Genomic DNA, 21175 nt, shown 5'->3' with positions numbered 1-21175 from the left:
CTCCTACATTTTTTTTAACTTCTATTTAAGTAACTTCTTTCAGACAAAAAAATTAACTTCTGTGCTTTTATATTTTTATCAAATTATTTACATTTTTTAAGGCATTTTATTTTCATAAAAGCGAGTCTAACATAATATGACATGGGCTATATTGTCTTTTTAACCCAAAAATTTATCCACTTCTTACTTTCTTCTCACATTTGAGCGAGTAAACAACCACTTTGTCCCTGAAAGTGGCACTCGCTGTCATAATAGTCCCCAGATCATCAAAAAATAATTTAAGATTCCTGAAAGTGACTTCCGTTAGTCAGAATAATCCCCGACTTTAGTTTTTGTCAAAAAACCGTTTGATATTGCTGATGTGGCCGTTTTGTTGACCAATACGTGTAATTTCTTTTTAAAAATTGATGCCATGTAGGCAGACCAAATTGAAGGTAAAAAAAATAAAAAAGGTAGATGAATGGTTATTTCTTCTATTTATCCATTTCACTTTTTCAAAGACATTTCATCTCATCCAAGTTTCTCATTTCTCAAAGTGACAAACTCAAACCATCACTCATCTTCTTTATCAATCACCCTTCCTCTATTGTTACTGGTTATTAAGTTTGTCGGTGTGTTCGTCATCATCGAGCAAACCACCAAGTGTTCCACCAAGACGGCCTAACTGAAGATTGAATTATGAAGACAATTTTTTACGGCAACTTTTGATGTTTGAAGACATAGTTTGAATTTTTAGATGAAAGACATGTAATTGTCTTAGTTTATGTTTATTATTATTATGAAGACATCTATTTGCCTTATGTTTGAAGGCTAGGTTTAATAATGCTTATATTTGAAGACATACGTGCTTTATTTTTGAAGGCTATGTAATTAATGTTAAGTTTAATTAAAACTTAAGTAATTTTATGTTTAATTATTTAAGTGTATTATGTTAATTTCACAAGTAATAAACATAACCTATAGCCAGTTTCACCTTGCAGGCAATTGGTTTAAAGCAATGCCCTATAAACCTTATGGTACCTGGATCAAAACTACCATATGATGATAACCTACTGGCACTATAAATGTTTATGGAGATGAGAAGTGGAAGAAGATGGAGATTGATTTAGGGTTTTATAATTGGGGGTTATGTTTTTATTTTGGTCAATTTAGAACCTCAACGTTCATCTATCTTTTTGATTTTTTTACCTTCAATTTGGTCCCTGCCTACGTGACATCAATTTTTAAAAAGAAATGACACGTATTGGTCAACAAAGTCAACAAAACGGCCACATCAGCACTATCAAACAGTTTTTTGACAAAAACTAACGTCGGAGACTATTATAACTACCGAAAGTCACTTTCAGGGATCTCAAATTGTTAAAAGAAAGTAACAAAGGAAAATAAAGGAAAGAGATGTATGGCCCCACAACAAAATGCTTTCCGCTCAAATGAGACCATATATCTATTTCATTTCTTTTCCTTTGTTACTTTCTTTTGTTCCAAACAAAGGAAAATCCCTCTTTCCTTCGACTTTCTTTCCCTCTCACGATCTTTCCTTAGAAACAAACATAGTGTAGTATTTTCTTCTACCATTTGAACAACGGTGCAGTGCAGCGGGTTTCTCTCTCTCTTCTCTCTGTATTCCATTCTCTCTCATCGCCTTCTAATGGTCTCGCACTGTCCCACAAAATCACCCGCCGGCGGTAATTAACCGTTCATGCTACTTCTTTATTTATTTCTTCATCATCGTTATTATTACTATTTCCACATTTTTATTTTTTATTTGATTTTATCGGTATAAGTCTTAGGGATTTATTTTCAGTAGTTATTTTCTGGCTATAAGGCTGTTGGAAATTATTTCCAGTAGTTACTTTCATCCAATCAATTTTAGCAACATTGCAAAAAAAAATGCTCTTTATCCATTTTATTTCGACTTTTTGCAGCTAGCAATGACAATCTTGAACTTGAAGAAGTTATTTCTAAGGGATCACTAGACTTTGATGAATGGGTTTCACTGATTTCAGATATTGAGAAAATATATCCTGTAAGTTTGATACCAAACTATAATTTTTATCAACATTTCTTGTTTGTATTTTAAATTTTAAAGAATGAGCTCATTGCTATTATGGGATTTATTGGTATGATGAAGTTTGAATGTTAATTAGGTACTACTCCGGTCTTAATTATAAGTAAAAGTCCACTTTTTATATTCATTAAATAACTGATGTATTTGGTCTATATATAAACCAAATATATCAGTTATTCAATGAATCTTGAAAGTGGACTTTTGCTTTTAATTAAGACTGGGGGGAGTATTTGAGTCTATTTTTGCAGGATAATGTGGAGAAAATATGTCTAGTTTACAACCATTTCTTGTCCGAATTCCCTTTGTGTCACGGGTATTGGAGGAAGTATGCTGCACACGTGACACGGTTATGCACCTTGGAAAAGGTTGTTGAAGTGTTTGAACGAGCCGTGTCAGCTGCAACATATTCGGTTGGCATGTGGGTTGATTATTGTAGCTTTGGTATGTCTGCTTTTGAGGATGCATCTGATATTCGGAGGTAAATATAGTTAAAGCAGACACAAAAGCAATGTTGTTGTAAGGACTGTTTAGATAAATGATTTAGGAAGAATTCTTTTATGGAGAATGCTAGATAGTGCCCCTGGGGGGCACTGGTTAAGGAACTAAATAAGGTAAAAAACTATTGGAACTTGTATAATCTACTTTTTAAAAGTACAAAGCATACTCTTTTCAACGCAAAACTTACTTTTTTTGGTTTCCTTAACTAGTTCCTAGTTAGTATGACCCATCTTTTATTATCCATATGTTTCCACATTCTTACCTCTTTATGTTCTTTGAAAACCTATACTACTGAAAGGAAATGAGACGATTTTGTTGATATATTTTTTCCAGATTGTTCAAGAGAGCCATTTCCTTTGTTGGGAAGGACTACTTATGTCATACCTTGTGGGACAAGTATATTCATTTTGAGTTTTCCCAGCAGCAGTGGATTTCACTTGCTCACATTTATATCCAGACTCTTAAGTTTCCAACAAAAAAGTTACACCCGTATTATGATAGGTATGTCTTGTTGCATCGTGTAACTTCCCCAAGGCTTTAATGCTGCTCTGAAAACCTGATGTTAAATCAATGATTTTTTTACAAGGATATGAAGTCATAGTTTTTAATAAATTTGCCCATTACCACACACTCCCAGTTTATCCCTCCAGTTTGTATGAGGGAGTTTGGAGGCATACTTGAGTAATTATTTTTGTTATAGACTTGTAACACTTGTTTGAAGGCCTTATAGGGTAGTGCTTTTAGATATGCTCCTTTATTTCTTCAAGGGAAAATTAGTTAGTGTCAACTTGGGCCGTTAGTTAGTAAGAGGGGTTTGGTTAGATAAACAAATAGGGGATGTAAGGTTAGGGGGTCAATATATGACTTTTTTTTTTTTGACAAAAAGTAAATGTTTTTGTGGCTGCTGGGATTCGAGCCCAGGTCTCCACGGCCACAACGTGGAATTCTTACCACTAAACTACAGCCACATTATGGGTCAATTTATGACTTAGATAGTTTCTGAAGGAAAAATATTGTCAACGGGAAATTAATGGAGGAGAGTTCTCTCTCCTATGCTCAACCATTCATTCAATTAAATTGTAATTTTTTTTAATTCTTTCCATCACATTTCAATTTCAATTGCTCTGGGTTTCTAACATAACCTTCATTTATTGGGCTTTTGAATTGTAACTTGACTTGTGTATATGGATGATCATTATGTTTATCAAAAAAGTACAAAGAGTACTTACTTAACATGTGTATGGCCATTTGGGTGCATCTGTTGTGATGTTTTTACACACACACATTTGAAGAATACACTTACCATATATTAATTTAATATTTCTTCAGTTTTAGAAAGTTGCTAACCTCTTTGGAAGAGGGCATGACAAGCCTGGACAATTCTCCAAAGGAATCACAATCTGAACCATTTGATGGTGAAATTCCCATGACTACATGTTGCAATGATGACAAGACTTATTGTATTATCAAAGATATGGTGGATTCGTCCGCTGGATTGACCAGTTCAATAGCACTAAAAAAGTACAGGATCATTGGAGAACAGCTTTATCATAATGCTTGTGAGTTGTATTCGAAGATTAGTCCTTTTGAGGCAAATATTCAGAGATATTACTTTGATGTCCGGCCACTTGATTCAAATCAATTGCAGAATTGGCATGATTATCTGGATTTTATTGAACTTCAAGGGGATTTTGACTGGGTACATCTCAGCGCAGTATTTCAATAAAGTTTTCTAGTTGCTTATTTTTTTAGCTAATTCTTCTATTCCTCCCATGGAGCATAGGCTGTGAAACTTTATGAGAGATGCTTGATTGTGTGCGCCAATTATCCGGATTACTGGACGCGTTATGCGGATTTCATGGAAGCCAAGGGAGGAAGAGAAATAGCAAATTATTCTCTAGACCGAGCAACCAAAGTTTATTTGAAGGTATCTTCCCAGTTACTGGTTATGTTGATTGAATGTGTTGAAAGCCATGTTAATGGTCAGCTTCTGAATATGTTTATTTTTCACTTTCCAAGTATATTTTCAGAGATCGAACAAACACAAGTTGCATTACAATCAACGTCATATGGCTATAGGATTGAATATACAAAAAATAATTTGTAATAGCGCTTTACGAGTGTAAAGGAATAAGTGAAATGTAAAGGTTTGGACGTGGATGTTCACATTCATTACAAAAAAAGGTGTAGACAAATCAAGTTCCCCTGTTTCTTAATGGCTCTTCTGTATATTAAAAACTGTTTCAGGACCCTTGTTAAAAAAAAAACTGTTTCAGGACCAGAAGGCAACCAAATTTAAAATACTAGGGTTGGCCTTGACTGTGGCCAACCCCAAAGACCTGGAGGCTGGAAGTTACTAATAATCTAATAATAAAATAAGAGCCAAGTCAAAACATGTCCGCTATTCTTTATGTTGAGTTGACCGGTTTCTTTGTATTTGTTAATTAATGCTTTCCTAGCACAGTATATTTCTGAACTACATGACTAGGTTGTGCCCTGCTGAAACTTTTTTATTCCTTTCTTCTCTTGGCTTTAACTTCATAGTTTTATGCTTGACTATAGCTCCACTATATGTTTGTTACAGAGTGTGCCAGCAATGCATTTATTTAATGCTAGGTTTAAGGAACAAATAGGAGATGTTTTAGCAGCTCGTGCTGCATATATCCGTCGTTGTAATGAGACAGATTCAGACTTTGTGGAGAATGTTATATCAAAAGCTAATATGGAAAAACGTTTGGTATGCACTAGCCTGTACTGCCATTGAAGAAAAATTAACTCTGCAATGCCCAGATGCAGTAATAAAGTTACTGCATTTGCTGCTTTATATCTTTAATGCAGGGAAATACGGATTTAGCTTTCAGTATATACCAAGAAGCAATTGAAATAGCTGCAGCAGAGGAAAAGCTACACGCCCTACCCATTTTATATATTCATTTCTCTCGGCTAAAATATATGGTATGTAGTCTATGCCCGTCTACATCAAGCATTAGGTCTTAACTTTTTTCTTTAACAATGTGATTCTAATTTTTATGATTAAAATCAGCCTATCAAGTTTTTGAGAACATTCATTGGAGGTGATAAACCTATAAATTTTATATGATTGTATTTTTTATCCTATCTTGTCTCATGTAAAGTAACCACTCATTCGTCATAATATTCTCATATCTGCAATGCTACTTTTACTGTTTTGTTGGTTTCTTACTCCTCAACATTCAGTTCCATACAACATTGTGAGTGTTATTGTTGTGCAATAAAGTTTTCCTTTAAGCTCGAGAGGTATTTTTCTATCCCATGTCGCAGCTTGAGAGGTATTTTTCTATCCCATATCGCACTCAAAGCATCCCTCCATTTTGTTTACCCTATTTGGATGATATAGTTGACATCTTCCTCTATCTCCCCGTCATTTTGTATGGTGGACCCAAGATACTTAAAGTATGAGACTAGTATTGTATGTTCTCCAATTTTCACCTCTATCTTTTTTTCTTTTCATTCCTCCGGTATCTCTGTAACAGTCTTTGTAGTAAATACACGGCTTCCATGGTCCACCTCTCAACATAAAACCGAATGGATTTTCTGATATTTGAGTTTATCTTCTATAATCTCTAGGTACCTTAAAGTTATAGTTTGTTCGAACAAGCACCTTTAAGTTATAGTTGCCTCTTACACTAATTCTTTCAAGTTTCAACTGGTTAAAGCAAGCATATCAGAATTTTTCAAAGAAGAGTTCTTTAAAATCAAAAGGAAAGAAAAAACCCCGTCACTTATACATGCTGATGTCAGGTGTGGTTAACTAATTTGTTGTTTGTTCCTTTCTTGGTTTTAAGAGTACAAACGATGTGGATGCTGCCAGAGTTGTCTTAATTGATGGTATCAAAACTTTGCCTCAAAACAAATTGCTTCTGGAGGTATGTCTGTCTTTTACCATATATTATTATTGTATGTTTTGCAAAAAGAGATACATCTAAGCTGAAATTCAGTAAGTATGCATGCAAATACACCAGTATTGGTTATCAACTGATTAATAGAAGGCCTACTGACAACAAATCAGTTATTGTTTCCATACACCAGACAACAAATCAATACATGTTTTGACTAGGTGGAGTTGGTTAAGTTGATCAAATGACGTCATAATACCGAACCACACTAGATAAGATAACCTTTTTTTTTTACTTTCTATTAGATATGTTGAGAAGTCCCACATCGGATGTGAGATCGTATGAGTTTATAAATTAGAGACTATTCTCACCTTATAAGCTGGTTTTGTAGCGTTGAGTTAGACCCAACTCCCAATTCTAGGAAGATAGACACTGGCAAATTCATATTGACAGAACAAGTCAAACAATCTAAGTTGCTACTGACCTTCATGGACAGGAGCTTTCTTCTATACTCCCCCACTCCCAAAACAATCCGCATGGATGAGCAATGGGTTAAATGTTTGGAAATGTTTTAATTTCCAGCTAAACTAAAGTTAGGAACTAGAAAAGGGTAGTTCATCATATTTTATCCTGATTGCAGCATTGTCAAAAGCAAATTCACCTACACCCATCAACGAAAACCACTTTTGAGTTGGTGTAGGATAGACTGACCAATTAACTAATAACTAGTGCTTAATTGGAGAAATAATAGTTTTGGTCACGTGGTAATGGTTCTGTAAATCCTGAACTGTCAGGAACATGCCTAGGAATGATTTTATTAAAACAAGCATCATTTTTTTTTTTTGAAGATAAAATCATCATATGTGTAATTAAATTATAATAACACTTGTTTTGATGTACTTTTACAGGAATTGATAAAGTTCTCTATGATGCATGGAGGGCAAAAACACATTGATGTAATGGATTCAATGATTGCTGGTGCATTATCTCCAAGGTCTGATGGATCTGAAGGTCTGAGTTCAGAAGATGCAGAGGATATATCAAACTTATACCTAGAGGTTACACTTTTTGTATGAACTGAATTATACCGGATTCCATCATTTTGATTTAGGAATGAAGTAGTATAAGATGGTTGATCTGTTTTTTTATCAGTTATTTTTCTCATGATTCAACCAATTTGTATTAACAAATTTTATAACATTATGCATGTATACAGCATTACTGTTTATTTATGCTATAGAGCTTCTATCTTTAGAAAAAATATAAAACCGATCGCTCTCACTCTTCCTTTATTCTCTCAATATTTTTTGTAGTCCAAAGAAAAGGCTTAATAACTTGTAGTCATTTTCTCGTAATAAAACTTGCATTCATTTTATTCAATAGATAAAAGTAAAATATTTTGAACTCGTGATAGTTTGTTTGTTTGCTTTACTAGGTATATTGACCCTTATTATACTGACGTTTCTGTGGTAAATCTTTTCAATGTGGGCTAGGCTCAAGGCACCTTGAAATTTTGATACTAACCCCTGCATGTTACCAGTTTGTTGACTATTGTGGAACCATACATGATGTGAGGAGGGCATTGAATCGACATATAAGATTATTTCCAGGCTCTGCGCGGATAGATTTACATCAGCAATCAACTAAAAGTAGAAGAGCACTGAATTTGATCAAGGACAAGAGAGAAGAGGTTTCTGTCGCCATGCCTAATCAAGCACCTAGAGATCCTAGTTCTAACTTGGAAAATCATATTGTTCGGTCTAATGATACAGATACGGCCTGTCTTCAAATTGTGGAATCTGATGACAAAGCAGAAGATAATGCAAGGGAATTACATCTCTCAGTTTCAGATGAGCCAAGAGACAGTGACCCTGAAAGGAATTTGTCGCCGTCAGATTTAGTTGGAGTTAAAGAGGAATCTACCAAAGTTAATAATTTTAAAAAAGATTGTTCTGAATCTGGCATTTCATCAGAAAATTTGTTACATCAAACTGCCAGTGCAAATCAACCATCACAAACTGTGCAAGCATCCTCAAATGAGAACTCTGTTTTTCCTCAGGGGAAGTGTGAGCTTGAGACTGAAGAATTGAAGCCACTTTCTGAGACAAGTGCGCCACTGAACATCCGGGAAAGCACGTGCCCTGATTCGGGACTAGTGGCATCTCAGGTGGAGTGTGAGACAATTCAGGAAAGCTGCAAGTCAAATAGTAGAGAAGTAGTGGGTGGTTATACCACAAATCGGTACAACTCTTCAAGAAGCGCTCAAGATTCCGATTATGCTCAAGTTCACGTTGAGAGAAACAGGCCGTATTCATCATCTCAGGTGGAGTGTGAGACAATTCAAGAAAGCTGCAAGTCAAATAGTAGAGAAGTAGTGGGTGGTTATACCACAAATCGGTACAACTCTTCAAGAAGCGCTCAAGATTCTGATTATGCTCAAGTTCACGTTGAGAGAAACAGGGCGTATTCATCATCTCATCGAGACCATAGAATGAAACGACCACTACCACCCCGGTATTCTAGAAATAGTGGTGGAAAATGGGGTCCAATGAAAAATGATGGTAAATATCGTGGAGGGCCCAAATATGGCAATCGCGGGGGTCCCAAATATGGTGATCGTGGGAATACACATAGAAGAGAGCACCAGCACCAACATTTATCTCCAAAACAAATTCATCCAGCTGATGGGGGAGCACAATTTCCCATAACTCCTGGGTGTTCTCAATCTGCATTGCAAGTACAGCAATGCGATCAACGTCAAGACCAATTTCAAGTCACTACTTCGACTGCTGATTTTGTGGCACCTCAAAGTTGGCCTATACAAAACATTCAGATACAAAACTCTTTGTCTCAGTCCCAATTACCAGCTAGTACCACACCAAACGTATTACAATATGCAAATGCAATGCAAGGCAATGAGCAATATGGATATATGCAGAATGGCCAAGACTATAATCAGATGTGGCAAAACTATTACTACCAGCAGCAGTTGCAACTACAACAGCTTTATATTCAATTGCAACAACAACCATTTCAACCGGAATCGTCACAACAACAAAGTCAGCCAGAACCTCTTCAACCACAACAGTTGCAACCATTGCAATTACAACAGCAGGATCTGCAGCAGCAGCAGCAATACTTTCAACAGCAGCAACCACAGCAGCAAGAGCATTCTGTGTACCTTCATCCGGCACAGCCGTCGACACAGGTATTGAACAGTTTTATTACAGTGAGATTGTGGCTCAATTTGCATTGAAGTCATTCCTTCTGAAGTTCTAAATCTAATTATTTCTTTGCAATGACAGAGCAACAATAATCCCCTAGAAGACCAAGCACATGCAATAGTGATATCGCAGGTCAGTTAAATTGAGTTTTACTGAAAATTTTTGGTTTTATAGCTGGAGACCTGGTTGCTTTTTTGTTGGTTAATTTTCTGTGGGTCTTAATTTTCCCATGTCCTTTGAAACCTTATTGCCTTTTTGTATTACCTGCAGCAGCAGCAGTTGCAACTACAACAGCATTATATTCAATTGCAGCAACAATCATTCCAACCGGAGTTGTCACAACAAGTTCCACAACATAGTCAGCCAGAACTTCTTCAACCACAACAGCTGCAACAATTGCAATTACAACAGGTTCTGCCGCAGCAGCAAGAGCATCCTGTTTACCTTCAGCAGGTACAGCCGCCAACACAGGCATTGAACAGTTTTGTTACAGTGAGATTGTTTCTCAATTTTTCATTGAACTCATTGCTTCTGAAGTTCTAATTATTTCTTTGCAATCACAGAGCAGAAGCAATTCTGTAGAAGACCAAGCACAGGCAATAGTGACACCGCAGGTCAGTTAAATTGGATTCTTACCGAAAAAGCTGAAGGCCTGGTTGCTTTTTTGTTGGTTAATTTCCTCAAGGTCTTAATTGGCTGAATATACAGCTTATCACTACGTCCTTTGAAACCTAACTGATTTTTGTCTTTGGATCATGTAGGGCCAAGAAGCAATATCATCACAACAATCAGGCGACCCTGGGTTGATTTCTTCTCCTGCTCTGCACCATCCCCAAGAGAAACCTACCCAAGAAGAGTGACACGTTTCCTTTTAGATTTGATAGGTTTAGTTGTAAAATCCAGAAATTACTACATTCTAAACAAATTTTTAGCAGTTTCCAACTAAAAGAAAAAAATGTTCACAGTAATTTGCTTTAATAGTGCAAGAGTGTGTCAAAATTGTTTGGTCATCCTAGTGAGTTGCTAAGTTTTGATGATAGTGTAATAGTGTATATTCCAACACGGTTATGTCTCTTATGGATTTGATATCGCAACACACTCCATAATGCACACTTGACATTTGATGGTTGGACAAATATTTTTTTGAACAAGTATGGTTGGACAAATATGAGTAGCTCGATAGCAGCACTCCACTGCGCCTATAATTAAATATTTTGAATGCGAACAATTTCAAGTTGCTAAATGAAAATGCAAAATGAACTCAAATATCATCATAGAATTTGAGCTTTAATTTTAACTCAACTTTAAAGCTGGCTCAAGGAGTAAGGATAATTCAAACTTTAAGGAATACTTTCACCATATCTCTAATCAGTGTGCCATCTCAACTTATACCATAAGTTGGACAAATATGAGCTTTGCCTTTTATATCATTTGTATGTATTTGACTTCCAATCTCCACTATTTTGCCTGGTATTTTCGTGATTTGAAGGATAATTTCCCTGTTGGGGAAAAATAAGACTGCTACAATAAAAAGCTTGAATAAAAGAGAAGATGCAAGCACAATGTCCACACATGACAGCTCTAGCTGTTTTAATATCTCTCACTTTTTAAATAAAAAATGTTACTTACGTATAACTAGTTAATTTGATCAATTCAATATTTTAAAGATAAAAATAGCCGATCAATGTTTTTTTCATTTTAATTTTGTGAAATATATGCACAATTCTTATAAGATTATTTATTTGGTTTCTATTGTATTTTTGGGGTGATATTAATTCGATTTATATTACTCTACTATACCTCAATTATTTTGACACAATTATACACACTCAAAATCTACGATCAAGTTGTTTTCCTTCACAATTTAATTAATTTATTAAAAATAATATTTTCCGTGTGAACATAAGTCAGTTGATAGAGACATTGTATTATTTGCGTATAATATGCAGAAATTGGGGTACGAACTCCAACACTCCCATTTATTCACCTTAAAAAGTGAAATTATAGCCACTAGCTAATAATATTTCAATACTTGAAAAATATTTTTATTTACATTATAATTATCGGAGAAATATTATACACACAAGTTTATTGTCAAAGTCAACAAAATACAATAAATATTTTGTATAATATTTAATAAAATAATAATTAACATTAATAAATACACAATATACTTTTTTTTATATTTAAAATTTTACATATAAAATAAATATACTATTAGTTTTTGGTCAAAATTTATATATATTTTTTGTCAATTTATATATATTTTTTGGATGAAATAAAATCTTGGATTAAAGAGGCCCAATAACAAACAAGTCCAGAAAGCCCAATATCCCAAACCCTAAACTTTCCACAGAACATAAATTCCCCTGAAACCCTAATCGCCTCAATCCCAAACCATTGTTGTTCGCTTCACAGAGTTCCGCAAAGATGCAGATCTTCGTGAAAACCCTAACAGGGAAGACGATAACCCTCGAGGTTGAGTCTTCTGACACAATCGACAACGTCAAATCCAAGATCCAAGACAAGGAAGGAATTCCACCAGACCAGCAACGTCTCATCTTCGCCGGAAAGCAGTTAGAAGATGGCCGCACTCTCGCCGACTACAACATCCAGAAAGAATCAACTCTTCACCTTGTTCTTCGTCTTCGTGGTGGTGCTAAGAAGCGTAAGAAGAAGACTTACACTAAGCCAAAGAAGATCAAGCATAAGCATAGGAAGGTGAAGCTTGCTGTTCTTCAGTTTTATAAGGTTGATGATTCTGGTAAGGTTCAGAGGTTGAGGAAGGAATGTCCTAATGCTGAGTGTGGTGCTGGAACTTTCATGGCGAATCATTTTGATCGTCATTATTGTGGTAAGTGTGGTCTTACCTATGTTTACCAGAAGGCTGAAGCTTGAGATTTGATTTTTTGATGTTTTGATTTTCTAGTAATCGATTTGTTTTTGTTGAACTTATGGTTATTTCAGTTTAATTAGCTTTGTTATGAGACTTTTTATATTTTGTTAGTTTGATTACTGGATATTAAATATAAATCAGATTTATCTCTGTTTTGAATTACGATTATTGTGTTGTTGTGATGCTGGTTATATTCAGATATGTTTTATGATATTCTGATTGGATCAGTTAATCGATTTTGTTGTGTTAGGATTAGCGAAATTGCTGATAAATTGTTGTCGTTTCTGATTAATGATACTGTAGTTTTAACATGGTGTCATATTTGGAGATGACAATTACACATATTAATAACAAGTATTTATTCCGACTCTCTTATGACTATGACTGAAAACATTTTGTTTTTAAAACCCCATTGCAGCTTATTCTCGTTAGGTGCTCTGTCTAGATTATTGTCATAAGCTTATTTTATCCTAAAACCATCTTTTAATTGTTTGTTCTTAGTCTGAAATTGGCTCATTGATATGGTTTTATGAGTCCTCATTTAAAAATGATGTTCACAAACTCTTCCAAACAACGGGGTGTGTTTTTGGTGTGTTTGTTTGACAACTTGGTTATTTGTTTTATAGAAAAATTTCAACATGGGCGAATGACATGTTTGTTTTGAACGAAAGTTGTTAATTTTCTTCATTAACTACATCGAGAGCTGCAATTATGCACTGGTTTTGGTCGGTTTCAGTGTATTCGATTAGTTCATTGTTGATATCAGAAACTTTTGTTACACTGTAACATGTTTATATTCTCTTCCAACATGCTAATCATTAAGCTATGATTCCGATGCTAAAAAAGAAACAGTGCCTATGCTATGCAATCCAAAGTTTTGATTTTTGTAGTACTGATAGATTGTTTTCCATAGTTAGATTTTGTTGTATCTTCTGAGTAACAGAAAAGTGCCTGTATGGCTCATTTGGTAAACAAATTTAAGGCTTCTTTTCTATGGAACATTTTTGCGTTCCTCTCATCCTATACAAACATCTCTGGTGAAATACTATTCTAGCTTGTTGGATCTGCTTGATTTGGTTTCTAGTTGTTTTTTCCTGCGATTTTGTTCCGTCAAAACCATTACGAGACTTGTGTTGCCCCACTTGATGTAGCTACCGCTCCCATTGCATGTATTGGGTGACTCTTCATATCAGAGGAAGAGCTTATGTTTGTCACTCTAAATCCGAAATCACATGCGGGAGATTGTTTTGATGTAAATGATTAATTTGCAAATAAACCTTCTGAAGGAATTTATATGATAATGAATAATGATCCACAGTTAAACTCTAAATGTTCTTTTGAATTTTTTTACTAATGAGAAAAATTCAAGGTAATGGAGTAGTGCTTAAATTTATTTTTCCAAACAAACACATTAACTCTGGGATATGCAATTGTTGTTTTTGTAATGCTCGTCAAACACAAATTAACTTTTTAGATGATTTTTCGTTGTATTGAAGATAATCTCCTTGTTGAATGAAATTAATTAAGTTTATTATTCTCAACAAAAAAAAACTACTATCTTTGCAAAAAAAGTTCTTCCTTACATGTGAAATCTTCTACAAATTTTTTGATGTATTTATTATTCTTTTTTCGAGCATACCTATTATTTGTTTTGAATTATGAAAAATTAACAACAAAAAAACATTTATACAAAAAGGATAATATAGTAATAGCCACATTTTTAAGACAAGAATAATGCTAGGGTCACACTCTAATACATACACTCCTATTAAAGTTAGCAACATCATCCCACTTATTTTCTTCCTTTACTTGTTACGGGAATATGTAACCATTTATTTTATATATTATTATTATTATTATTATTTTAACTTTATCTTCATCTTAACTACTCAGCTCCCACCCCTGTATCTTCACGTTTCCAGTAAGATCTCAACAGGAAAAACGTTGCCATCATGAATCAGCAAAGTTAAAACTCACTAAGAACTCTAACAGGACCACGGGAAAACATAATACTCTATTTTAGTATACCCAGATTATAAAACTCGTACATAACCTAATTAGATCTGAAAAATCCTCCAATGGAAAAACTCTGGAACAAAATCCCGACTCAATCGACGAGACGACGATTACAGAAACTCTCAACCAATTCATCGAAGACAAAAGAGGATACGATGGCAGCTAATAGTGACGAGATCGGCCAGATTAAACCTGTCTTTGAAATGGGTCGGATTAAACCTTGTGAGAAAGACGATTACAAAAGCTTTGTTTATTGCGAGAAGACGAAGAAGAAAATGAACGGACAATTTGCAGTTTTTCTTTTTTATTAAAAAATAAAAGTCGTTCAACCTATACTACCAGTTAACCGGTAAAGGTAGAAAATAAGTGGATGATGTGGCTAACTTTAATTGGAATGTGTTAAAAGAGTGTGTTAGAGGATGTGACCCTAACATTACTCTTTAAGACAAATCATTACTTCAACATTTTTTTTTAATATCCGTGATTTTTGTCAATAGGTGACCGAGGGAGTACTGCTTTTGGTTGTGTTTTTAATCCTTAGTTTGACGTTGTTAGAAATGATATTGTTATTACATGTTCTTTCTTCTTTGTCATGATAAAAAAGATAGATGTTTGTACAGTTTGAACACAGTTGGTTTGCAATCAGACGCATCTTTAATGCAGAGCCAGCTTACACTTACCGCAAGCCTGAAATGCTAATTTCCAAGCACACTTTGTGCCTTTTTGATACCAACTTTACAACACTAAATATTGTCAAGTAAATACTTAAGTTCAACACATTGAACTTTAATTCCTAACCCGATACGTACATAGGTCTCCAAATCCCATGTACTCCTTGTTTTCAATCCTTTTAATCAGATTTGCTATGCCTGTTCCACCTGTAATTTAGAGGGAAAAAAAATAAGTTAAGTTAATTGTTACACGAATGCAAAATTGAAAGCATTAGTTCATAAAATAATTGCTTAACAAGTGAGGCCTAGTAATAAATATTGAAAGCAAATATAAGCAATCCCCCAAATTAAAGACACTTACCTAATGATATTCCACTCACAAAAACTGTGAGGGCTAGGATGAAAATGATAATTGATGCTCTCCCTAATAAGGCAATAAGTTTTCTCACCAAATGCTGCCCAACAAGTGCAGCAATAGTGGCCACGGCGACAAAGTATAGTGCTGCAAGAATAGTCATAGTTATTGTCTAAATTGATATTTTTTGTGTTTTTTTTTGAGAATTTTTTTCATATAGACACTAACCATATGGAATAGGAAAACGTTTGAGAAGGTAATATTCCACCACAGACATAGATGCTGAAAATGTCATTGCAAAAGTGGATGTAGCACTTGATACCTGAGGAGGGATTCCTAGTCCAATGAAAAGTGGTCCTAAGATAAATCCACCACCAAGACCAAGTAAACCACCAACAATGCCAGCAATTATGCCAATTGAACAATATAGAATTAACTGCTTTACACTCCAATTTGTTTGTTGATCTCCCTTCGAAGCTATAACTCTTTTCCCTTTGTATAAAAGCACAGCCTCGTATGAACTTACCCCTACAGCTACAGGTACCTGTAAAAACAAGGGAAAAAGAAAGAAAGGCATAACCATGTAGTAATTTATTTGTTCTTTAACCATATTTGAAATTGAGACCAAATCAATATCTTAGGTGATCAACACTTAACTTTAAGGCGAATCCACAAAAATTGGCATTAGACTCAATGACACTGACACGTAGACTTCAGTAATAATGTGTGAAAAATAAAGTGATTGAATGTAACTACATGTGTCAGTGTCATGTTGGACACATGTTAAACATTGAATAGAATGCACATTCAATTTAAATATCTGTGTTACAAATAAGCTGGATAAAACTTCGGTTTTAGCTATTTAATTCTTGTATATAGTACACTAGTACTAATTTATAATTTATATATACCTGAAGTAGATTCAATATCCAATATGCCACAGAGCAAGTTGTTGTGTAATTCTGTTTCAAAACAATACATAAACATAATCATCACACTTTACTACATGTATACAAGAATCCTCAGGTCAATTATTTGAGTTGAATATATAGCTGTGATGAGATATATACTAACTTTTCCTATCTGTAATGCAAGTATCATGATCCAGACAGAAAAAAGAAGTCCAAGTTCCTTCCAATAAACATTCTCAATAACAGAAACCTGCATTCATGCATGGCTGTTTCAGATTCCATTAGAAAAAATAGATATATGTTTACAAGGAATAATTAAATTAAGCAGGACTTATACATATTTATTGGTACCTTTTTCCTTGGTGGATTAGTATTGGTTTGACTTTCATTTACTGATTCTTCTGCTTGAAGATCTAGTGTTGCATCTTCTATCCTTCTAGTATCTGAGAAAGAAATTTAGCATGACATTTATATATGTTTACCATTGTCTCTACTCTCTATTAATGGACAAATTACTACTTTTCAAACATATAGAGAATTTTGGACTTGTAACTTTAAGGGACGAAATTCAAATTTTTTTAGGGACGGTTGTAAAATATAGAATTTTGGATTATTAAAAAAAAATTAATTAAATTGTGTCAAAAAATTACCATTTAATTGTGATTTCTCCTTAGCTTCCTGGAAGTATAACATGATGCATTAAAACAAAGCATCAAAATGTAAAAACAGAAGAAAAAGAATAATATAAAGAAGAATGAGTTATGTTTAAGCAACCTTTTTAGTAAGACTTTCTTTTTTCCATGTGCTAACACCTTTTAAGAAAGCATTAATTGAAATGCCTGTTCCACATATCCAAAACTAAATCATCAATATGAATAAGCAGTGTGATAAAAGAAAAAGAAAATGAAGACTCAATTTTGAAGTAAGTCTTAATTACCAGTGAAAAATATAATTAACAAAGATGTTATCATCCAATCAGGAAAAATGACATTGAAAGCAACACCAAGACTGATTCCAAGCATTAACATTGGTTGGAAAAGGAGTGCTAGATCATAGTCAATCACAGGAAGGTCAAGTGTTGGGTGTCTTTTCTTCAAGTTGTATAAAACAGTTGCTCCTGCTCCTCCTGTAATCATGACTTTACCAAACAAACAGAAACATACACATCCATATATATAAGGTTTCAAATAATGGTCAAAATGAGTGCAAAAAAAAAAGCTAATTTGGATTCACATTTTTTAGAGGGAAAAGTGACTTGGGAAACCTAAAGTTCATTTTGCATGTTCACAAACAATTTTTTAGTTATGTCTTGGGGGTTAGGGGGAGAGTAGGGAGAAAAGATGAATCAAATGTTTCATGACTATAAAGAGGGAGATGTCACATTTCGATCCAAAATCTTAAAGGTATTAGATATATGCAGTGGCGTCTCCGAGTTTTTGGAGGCTCTGTACGAAATATGAAAGTGGACCTTTAATAAAAAAAAACATAACTTTTTTTTATAAAAAAATCATCATCGATTTAAATTGCAAATAACATAAAATTATAATCATTCTTGTAATTAACATAAAAAAGATTCATAGTCTAACAATAACAACAAAATACATTATAGCTACTTTGCTTATAAAAAAAAATTCTCGCTACTTAAATCGACTCATTCTTGCTGCATTTTTTGAAGCAAATTCATTCAACTTTAATGGAGTTTTTGAGAATAGAAGGAAGGAGGTTAACCGACGTTAATGCCGCCGGTGATGGTGGCAGGTCGACGCCTGGTGGTGGTGATTTAATGGAGTTTTTGAGAAAGAATACGTAGAACGCAAAACGCAAGATAGACTTCTCTTGTCTGCTATTTTTTTTCCTTAGGAAAATGGGTTGGGCTGGGCCTTACTGCCCTTACAACATTTTCTAACATAAATAATTAATTTTTACACTCCCTAACTTACTAATACTACTACCCTATAATTTTTTTTTTGTGGCCCTCATTTTTAAGAGACCTTGTGTCACGGCCCATGTCGCACATGGGCCTAGGCCGTCCCTGGATATATGAGTCACATATCATATATATCAAACTCCAACAATACAATTACATATTCAACATTCACCTTCACACCTAGCGTCGACTTGGGTCAAATGGTCACATTGCAGTCTTTAACCCGACTTTGATATCATGTTAAATATGTTTGGATTTCAACCTCAAAAGTCAGCTAATAGGGAGACTCAGACAGGTTGCTCTTAACCTTAGAGATGAAAGTTAGTACACATTGAGTTTGAGAAATAAGTAGAATTGTTGAGATATTCTTATATGGTCAAGAGATCAAGAATATCTCATTTGGTCACACACTCAACACACAATAAATAATATAATTATTTCAAAAATATGTATTATTAATTATTATTTTTTCTACATTTACGTTTTCTTGTGTGAGTGACCAAATGAAATATTCTTGTTCTCTTGACCATACAAGAATATCTCAGAATTGTTATGTTGGTTAGATGATGATTATGATCCAAATTTAAAACGTAAAAGCCTCAAATTATATCCATAATAATAATAATAATAATAATAATAATAATAATAATAATAATAATAATAAAAGTGTTCAAAGTAATACTTAATTAAGATATAAAACTATATTTTATCACGAAAGGAAGTAGTTACATTTAGGAAGAAGAAATAAAAGTTGTACCAGCTGAAATGAAAACTCATTAAGGAAATGAAGGATGCTTAAGGCTGCAGTATTTCATGTTGGTACAAGATAACAAATTAACAATACGTAGTTCTGTCATAAAAAAATAAAATTAACAATACGTAGTTACTTATGATTTTGCAATATTTAGGAAAAAATAAATAAAAGGAATTGTACCATATCGAAATTTACTTGCACACAAACTCAAGTAAATAAAAACTTTATTTTCTTGCGGGATATAACTTAAAGAAAATATAATTTATCTTATATATAAAATAAAATATTTTCAAAATCAAGTTATTGGGCTCAAGTGGTTAATTAACTTCACCAAATGACAGATTTCAGGAGAACCCAGGTTCGATTCCTGTGTAGAACAATTTCTTATCCAGACTTTAGTTACTTTGCGGCCGAACTCTGAACTACTAGGGTCTCTTTTCCCTAGGAACCAAAAAGTTATAAAACAATAAAAAAAAAAATTGCCATTGATGATGAGGTTAGGAAGCAATTGCTGAAAATCTCATAATTAACACTAATTAACCTAACTAACCCAATTGCCTTTGTTCACAACATGTAACATAAAAGGAGAAATGAATTGGAGAAAATAAAATATTAATTATGTATAGTTCTTACATTTTGATATTGCTGTTGCTGATTTTGCATCAAATCCAATAATAAGGGTAAGCATGGGCACAAAAATGCCACCCCCACCAACACCTCCCACAGTCCCAAATGATGATCCTAGAAATCCAATTATGGTACCAACTATTATTCTCCACCCAAATTTCATTCCCTGCATGCATACCACAAAGATTATCCCAATCAATCAATGTCCTAAACATGCAAAACACCAATATCCAAATACTTATATTTCTAACCCTAAAAAATTTCATTACTCTATAGAATATTGTACATATTATGCTTACTTGAAAATTGACTCATAAAATTTGATGAAATTAAACGCGTAACCAATATTATAAAGTATTCTGATCTTAATTCTAAATAAATATTTTTTTCAGATTCATTGGATAACTAATGAATCTAGTCTTTAATATAGACCAAATACACCAATTATTCAATGAATCTCAGAGGGAATATTTACTTATAATTAAGGCCGGAGAGAGTATTTGTGAATTACCGGCCAAGTGTGTTTGTAAAATACTTTAGCATGATCATTAGCATGATCAACCCCTTTGGTGTCATTGAAAGCTGGTGTTGTTTTTTGGCTAGTGTATTGATGAGAAGAAGTAACATAGGCTGAAAGAAGAATAAAAGAAATCAGAACCCATTTCATGTCCCTTCTAAATATTTTTGATCCATGCAAAGCCATGTATATATGTATATAAAGAACAGTTTTCTTAATCGTATAGTATTTTGCATTAAGATAAGACCAAGACAACCACAGCATGCAATGTCTTAACATCAAATGTTATATAGCCACAAGGTAAATATTTTGAGTAAGAAAAAAAAAATAAAAAAATCAGGTTTGAGTAATGTTGAGGCTAACAAGCTTTGTCTCTATTTATATGTTTTGTATTGTATGCTAGGTAGGCTAGATAAGTAATAATAAGGGTGCAAGGTAAATATTAATTTTTTTTGGTCAAGAAGTCTAAATTTTTTTACATGTACATTCCATTACGTCCATGACCTATCTTACCAAATTAAAGCCAATCTCCTTCATCATTTTCTAAGCACAAGATATATACAAAATCAGGAAACAATTTAATTTGTGCAAATCATTGAATACAATTAACAATCAATCATCACTCGAAGTCACGGACAAACCTTATACCAAACAAAGAAATAGAATGCACATCTAGCAAACTAATGTCATTTTATTTCTTTATCATTACTATAGAACACAAGTTATTTCAGCAATATCTTGCTAGCTAGCAAGAGTGCGTGTGCTATATATGGTTACCTTATACCAATTTCAAAAGATTAAGGGCTAATTAATTGTAATTATGTAGATTCTCAATT

At 33.7% G+C, this 21175-nt stretch overlaps 3 protein-coding genes and 1 non-coding gene across 12 annotated transcripts; 2 read left to right on the top strand and 2 right to left on the bottom strand.

Moving 5' to 3' along the window:
- Nucleotides 1-1542: 1542 nt before the first annotated feature.
- LOC123917840 (putative uncharacterized protein DDB_G0271606) lies at nt 1543-10766 on the top strand. 9 transcript variants are annotated; one of them, XM_045969704.1, is made up of 16 exons: nt 1543-1685; nt 1926-2026; nt 2317-2546; nt 2900-3067; nt 3896-4265; nt 4350-4493; nt 5151-5303; nt 5405-5521; nt 6391-6471; nt 7350-7499; nt 7982-8608; nt 8765-9649; nt 9747-9797; nt 9936-10118; nt 10229-10279; nt 10427-10766. In XM_045969704.1, the coding sequence occupies exons 1-16, from the start codon at nt 1649-1651 to the stop codon at nt 10523-10525; spliced, it is 3447 nt and encodes a 1148-aa protein (XP_045825660.1). In that variant the 5' UTR covers nt 1543-1648; the 3' UTR covers nt 10526-10766. The 9 variants fall into 9 exon arrangements, with proteins under 9 accessions (XP_045825660.1, XP_045825659.1, XP_045825658.1 ...); XM_045969703.1 differs by having other exon boundaries at nt 9936-10136; XM_045969702.1 differs by having other exon boundaries at nt 7982-9649; nt 9942-10118.
- Nucleotides 3463-3534, bottom strand: TRNAH-GUG. The gene has a single exon. It is a non-coding gene; the product is annotated as a tRNA-His (tRNA).
- Nucleotides 10767-12034: 1268 nt separating the features above from the next.
- LOC123917839 (ubiquitin-40S ribosomal protein S27a-like) lies at nt 12035-12723 on the top strand. The gene has a single exon (XM_045969696.1). The coding sequence runs from the start codon at nt 12096-12098 to the stop codon at nt 12561-12563; it is 468 nt and encodes a 155-aa protein (XP_045825652.1). The 5' UTR covers nt 12035-12095; the 3' UTR covers nt 12564-12723.
- A 2415-nt stretch (nt 12724-15138) lies between these two features.
- LOC123917838 (sulfite exporter TauE/SafE family protein 3-like) lies at nt 15139-20819 on the bottom strand. Its single transcript, XM_045969695.1, has 11 exons — nt 20334-20819; nt 19829-19988; nt 17452-17652; nt 17289-17353; nt 17165-17192; nt 16866-16957; nt 16678-16764; nt 16515-16565; nt 15832-16147; nt 15610-15750; nt 15139-15455 (listed from the first exon to the last, which is right to left on the bottom strand). The coding sequence occupies exons 1-11, from the start codon at nt 20616-20618 to the stop codon at nt 15364-15366; spliced, it is 1518 nt and encodes a 505-aa protein (XP_045825651.1). The 5' UTR covers nt 20619-20819; the 3' UTR covers nt 15139-15363.
- Nucleotides 20820-21175: the final 356 nt, after the last annotated feature.

The sequence above is a fragment of the Trifolium pratense genome, linkage group LG3 (genome assembly GCF_020283565.1).
Source record: "Trifolium pratense cultivar HEN17-A07 linkage group LG3, ARS_RC_1.1, whole genome shotgun sequence".
Lineage (NCBI taxonomy): Eukaryota > Viridiplantae > Streptophyta > Magnoliopsida > Fabales > Fabaceae > Trifolium > Trifolium pratense.
This window is presented reverse-complemented; position numbering and strand designations above follow the sequence as displayed.

Bases quoted from the DNA above. Each gene is read 5' to 3' on its own strand.
- LOC123917840 (XM_045969697.1), top strand. From the start codon at position 1,649: ATGGTCTCGCACTGTCCCACAAAATCACCCGCCGGCG. The intron at 2,027-2,316 runs GTAAGTTTGATA...CTATTTTTGCAG, and splicing joins ATATTGAGAAAATATATCCT to GATAATGTGGAGAAAATATG. The intron at 3,068-3,895 runs GTATGTCTTGTT...ATATTTCTTCAG, and splicing joins TTACACCCGTATTATGATAG to TTTTAGAAAGTTGCTAACCT.
- LOC123917839 (XM_045969696.1), top strand. From the start codon at position 12,096: ATGCAGATCTTCGTGAAAACCCTAACAGGGAAGACGATAACCCTCGAG.
- LOC123917838 (XM_045969695.1), bottom strand. From the start codon at position 20,618: ATGTTAAGACATTGCATGCTGTGGTTGTCTTGGTCTTATCTTAATGCA. The intron at 17,354-17,451 runs GTAATTAAGACT...TATGTGGAACAG, and splicing joins GTTAATTATATTTTTCACTG to GCATTTCAATTAATGCTTTC. The intron at 16,958-17,164 runs GTAATTTTTTGA...TTTCTTTCTCAG, and splicing joins GGAGAAATCACAATTAAATG to ATACTAGAAGGATAGAAGAT.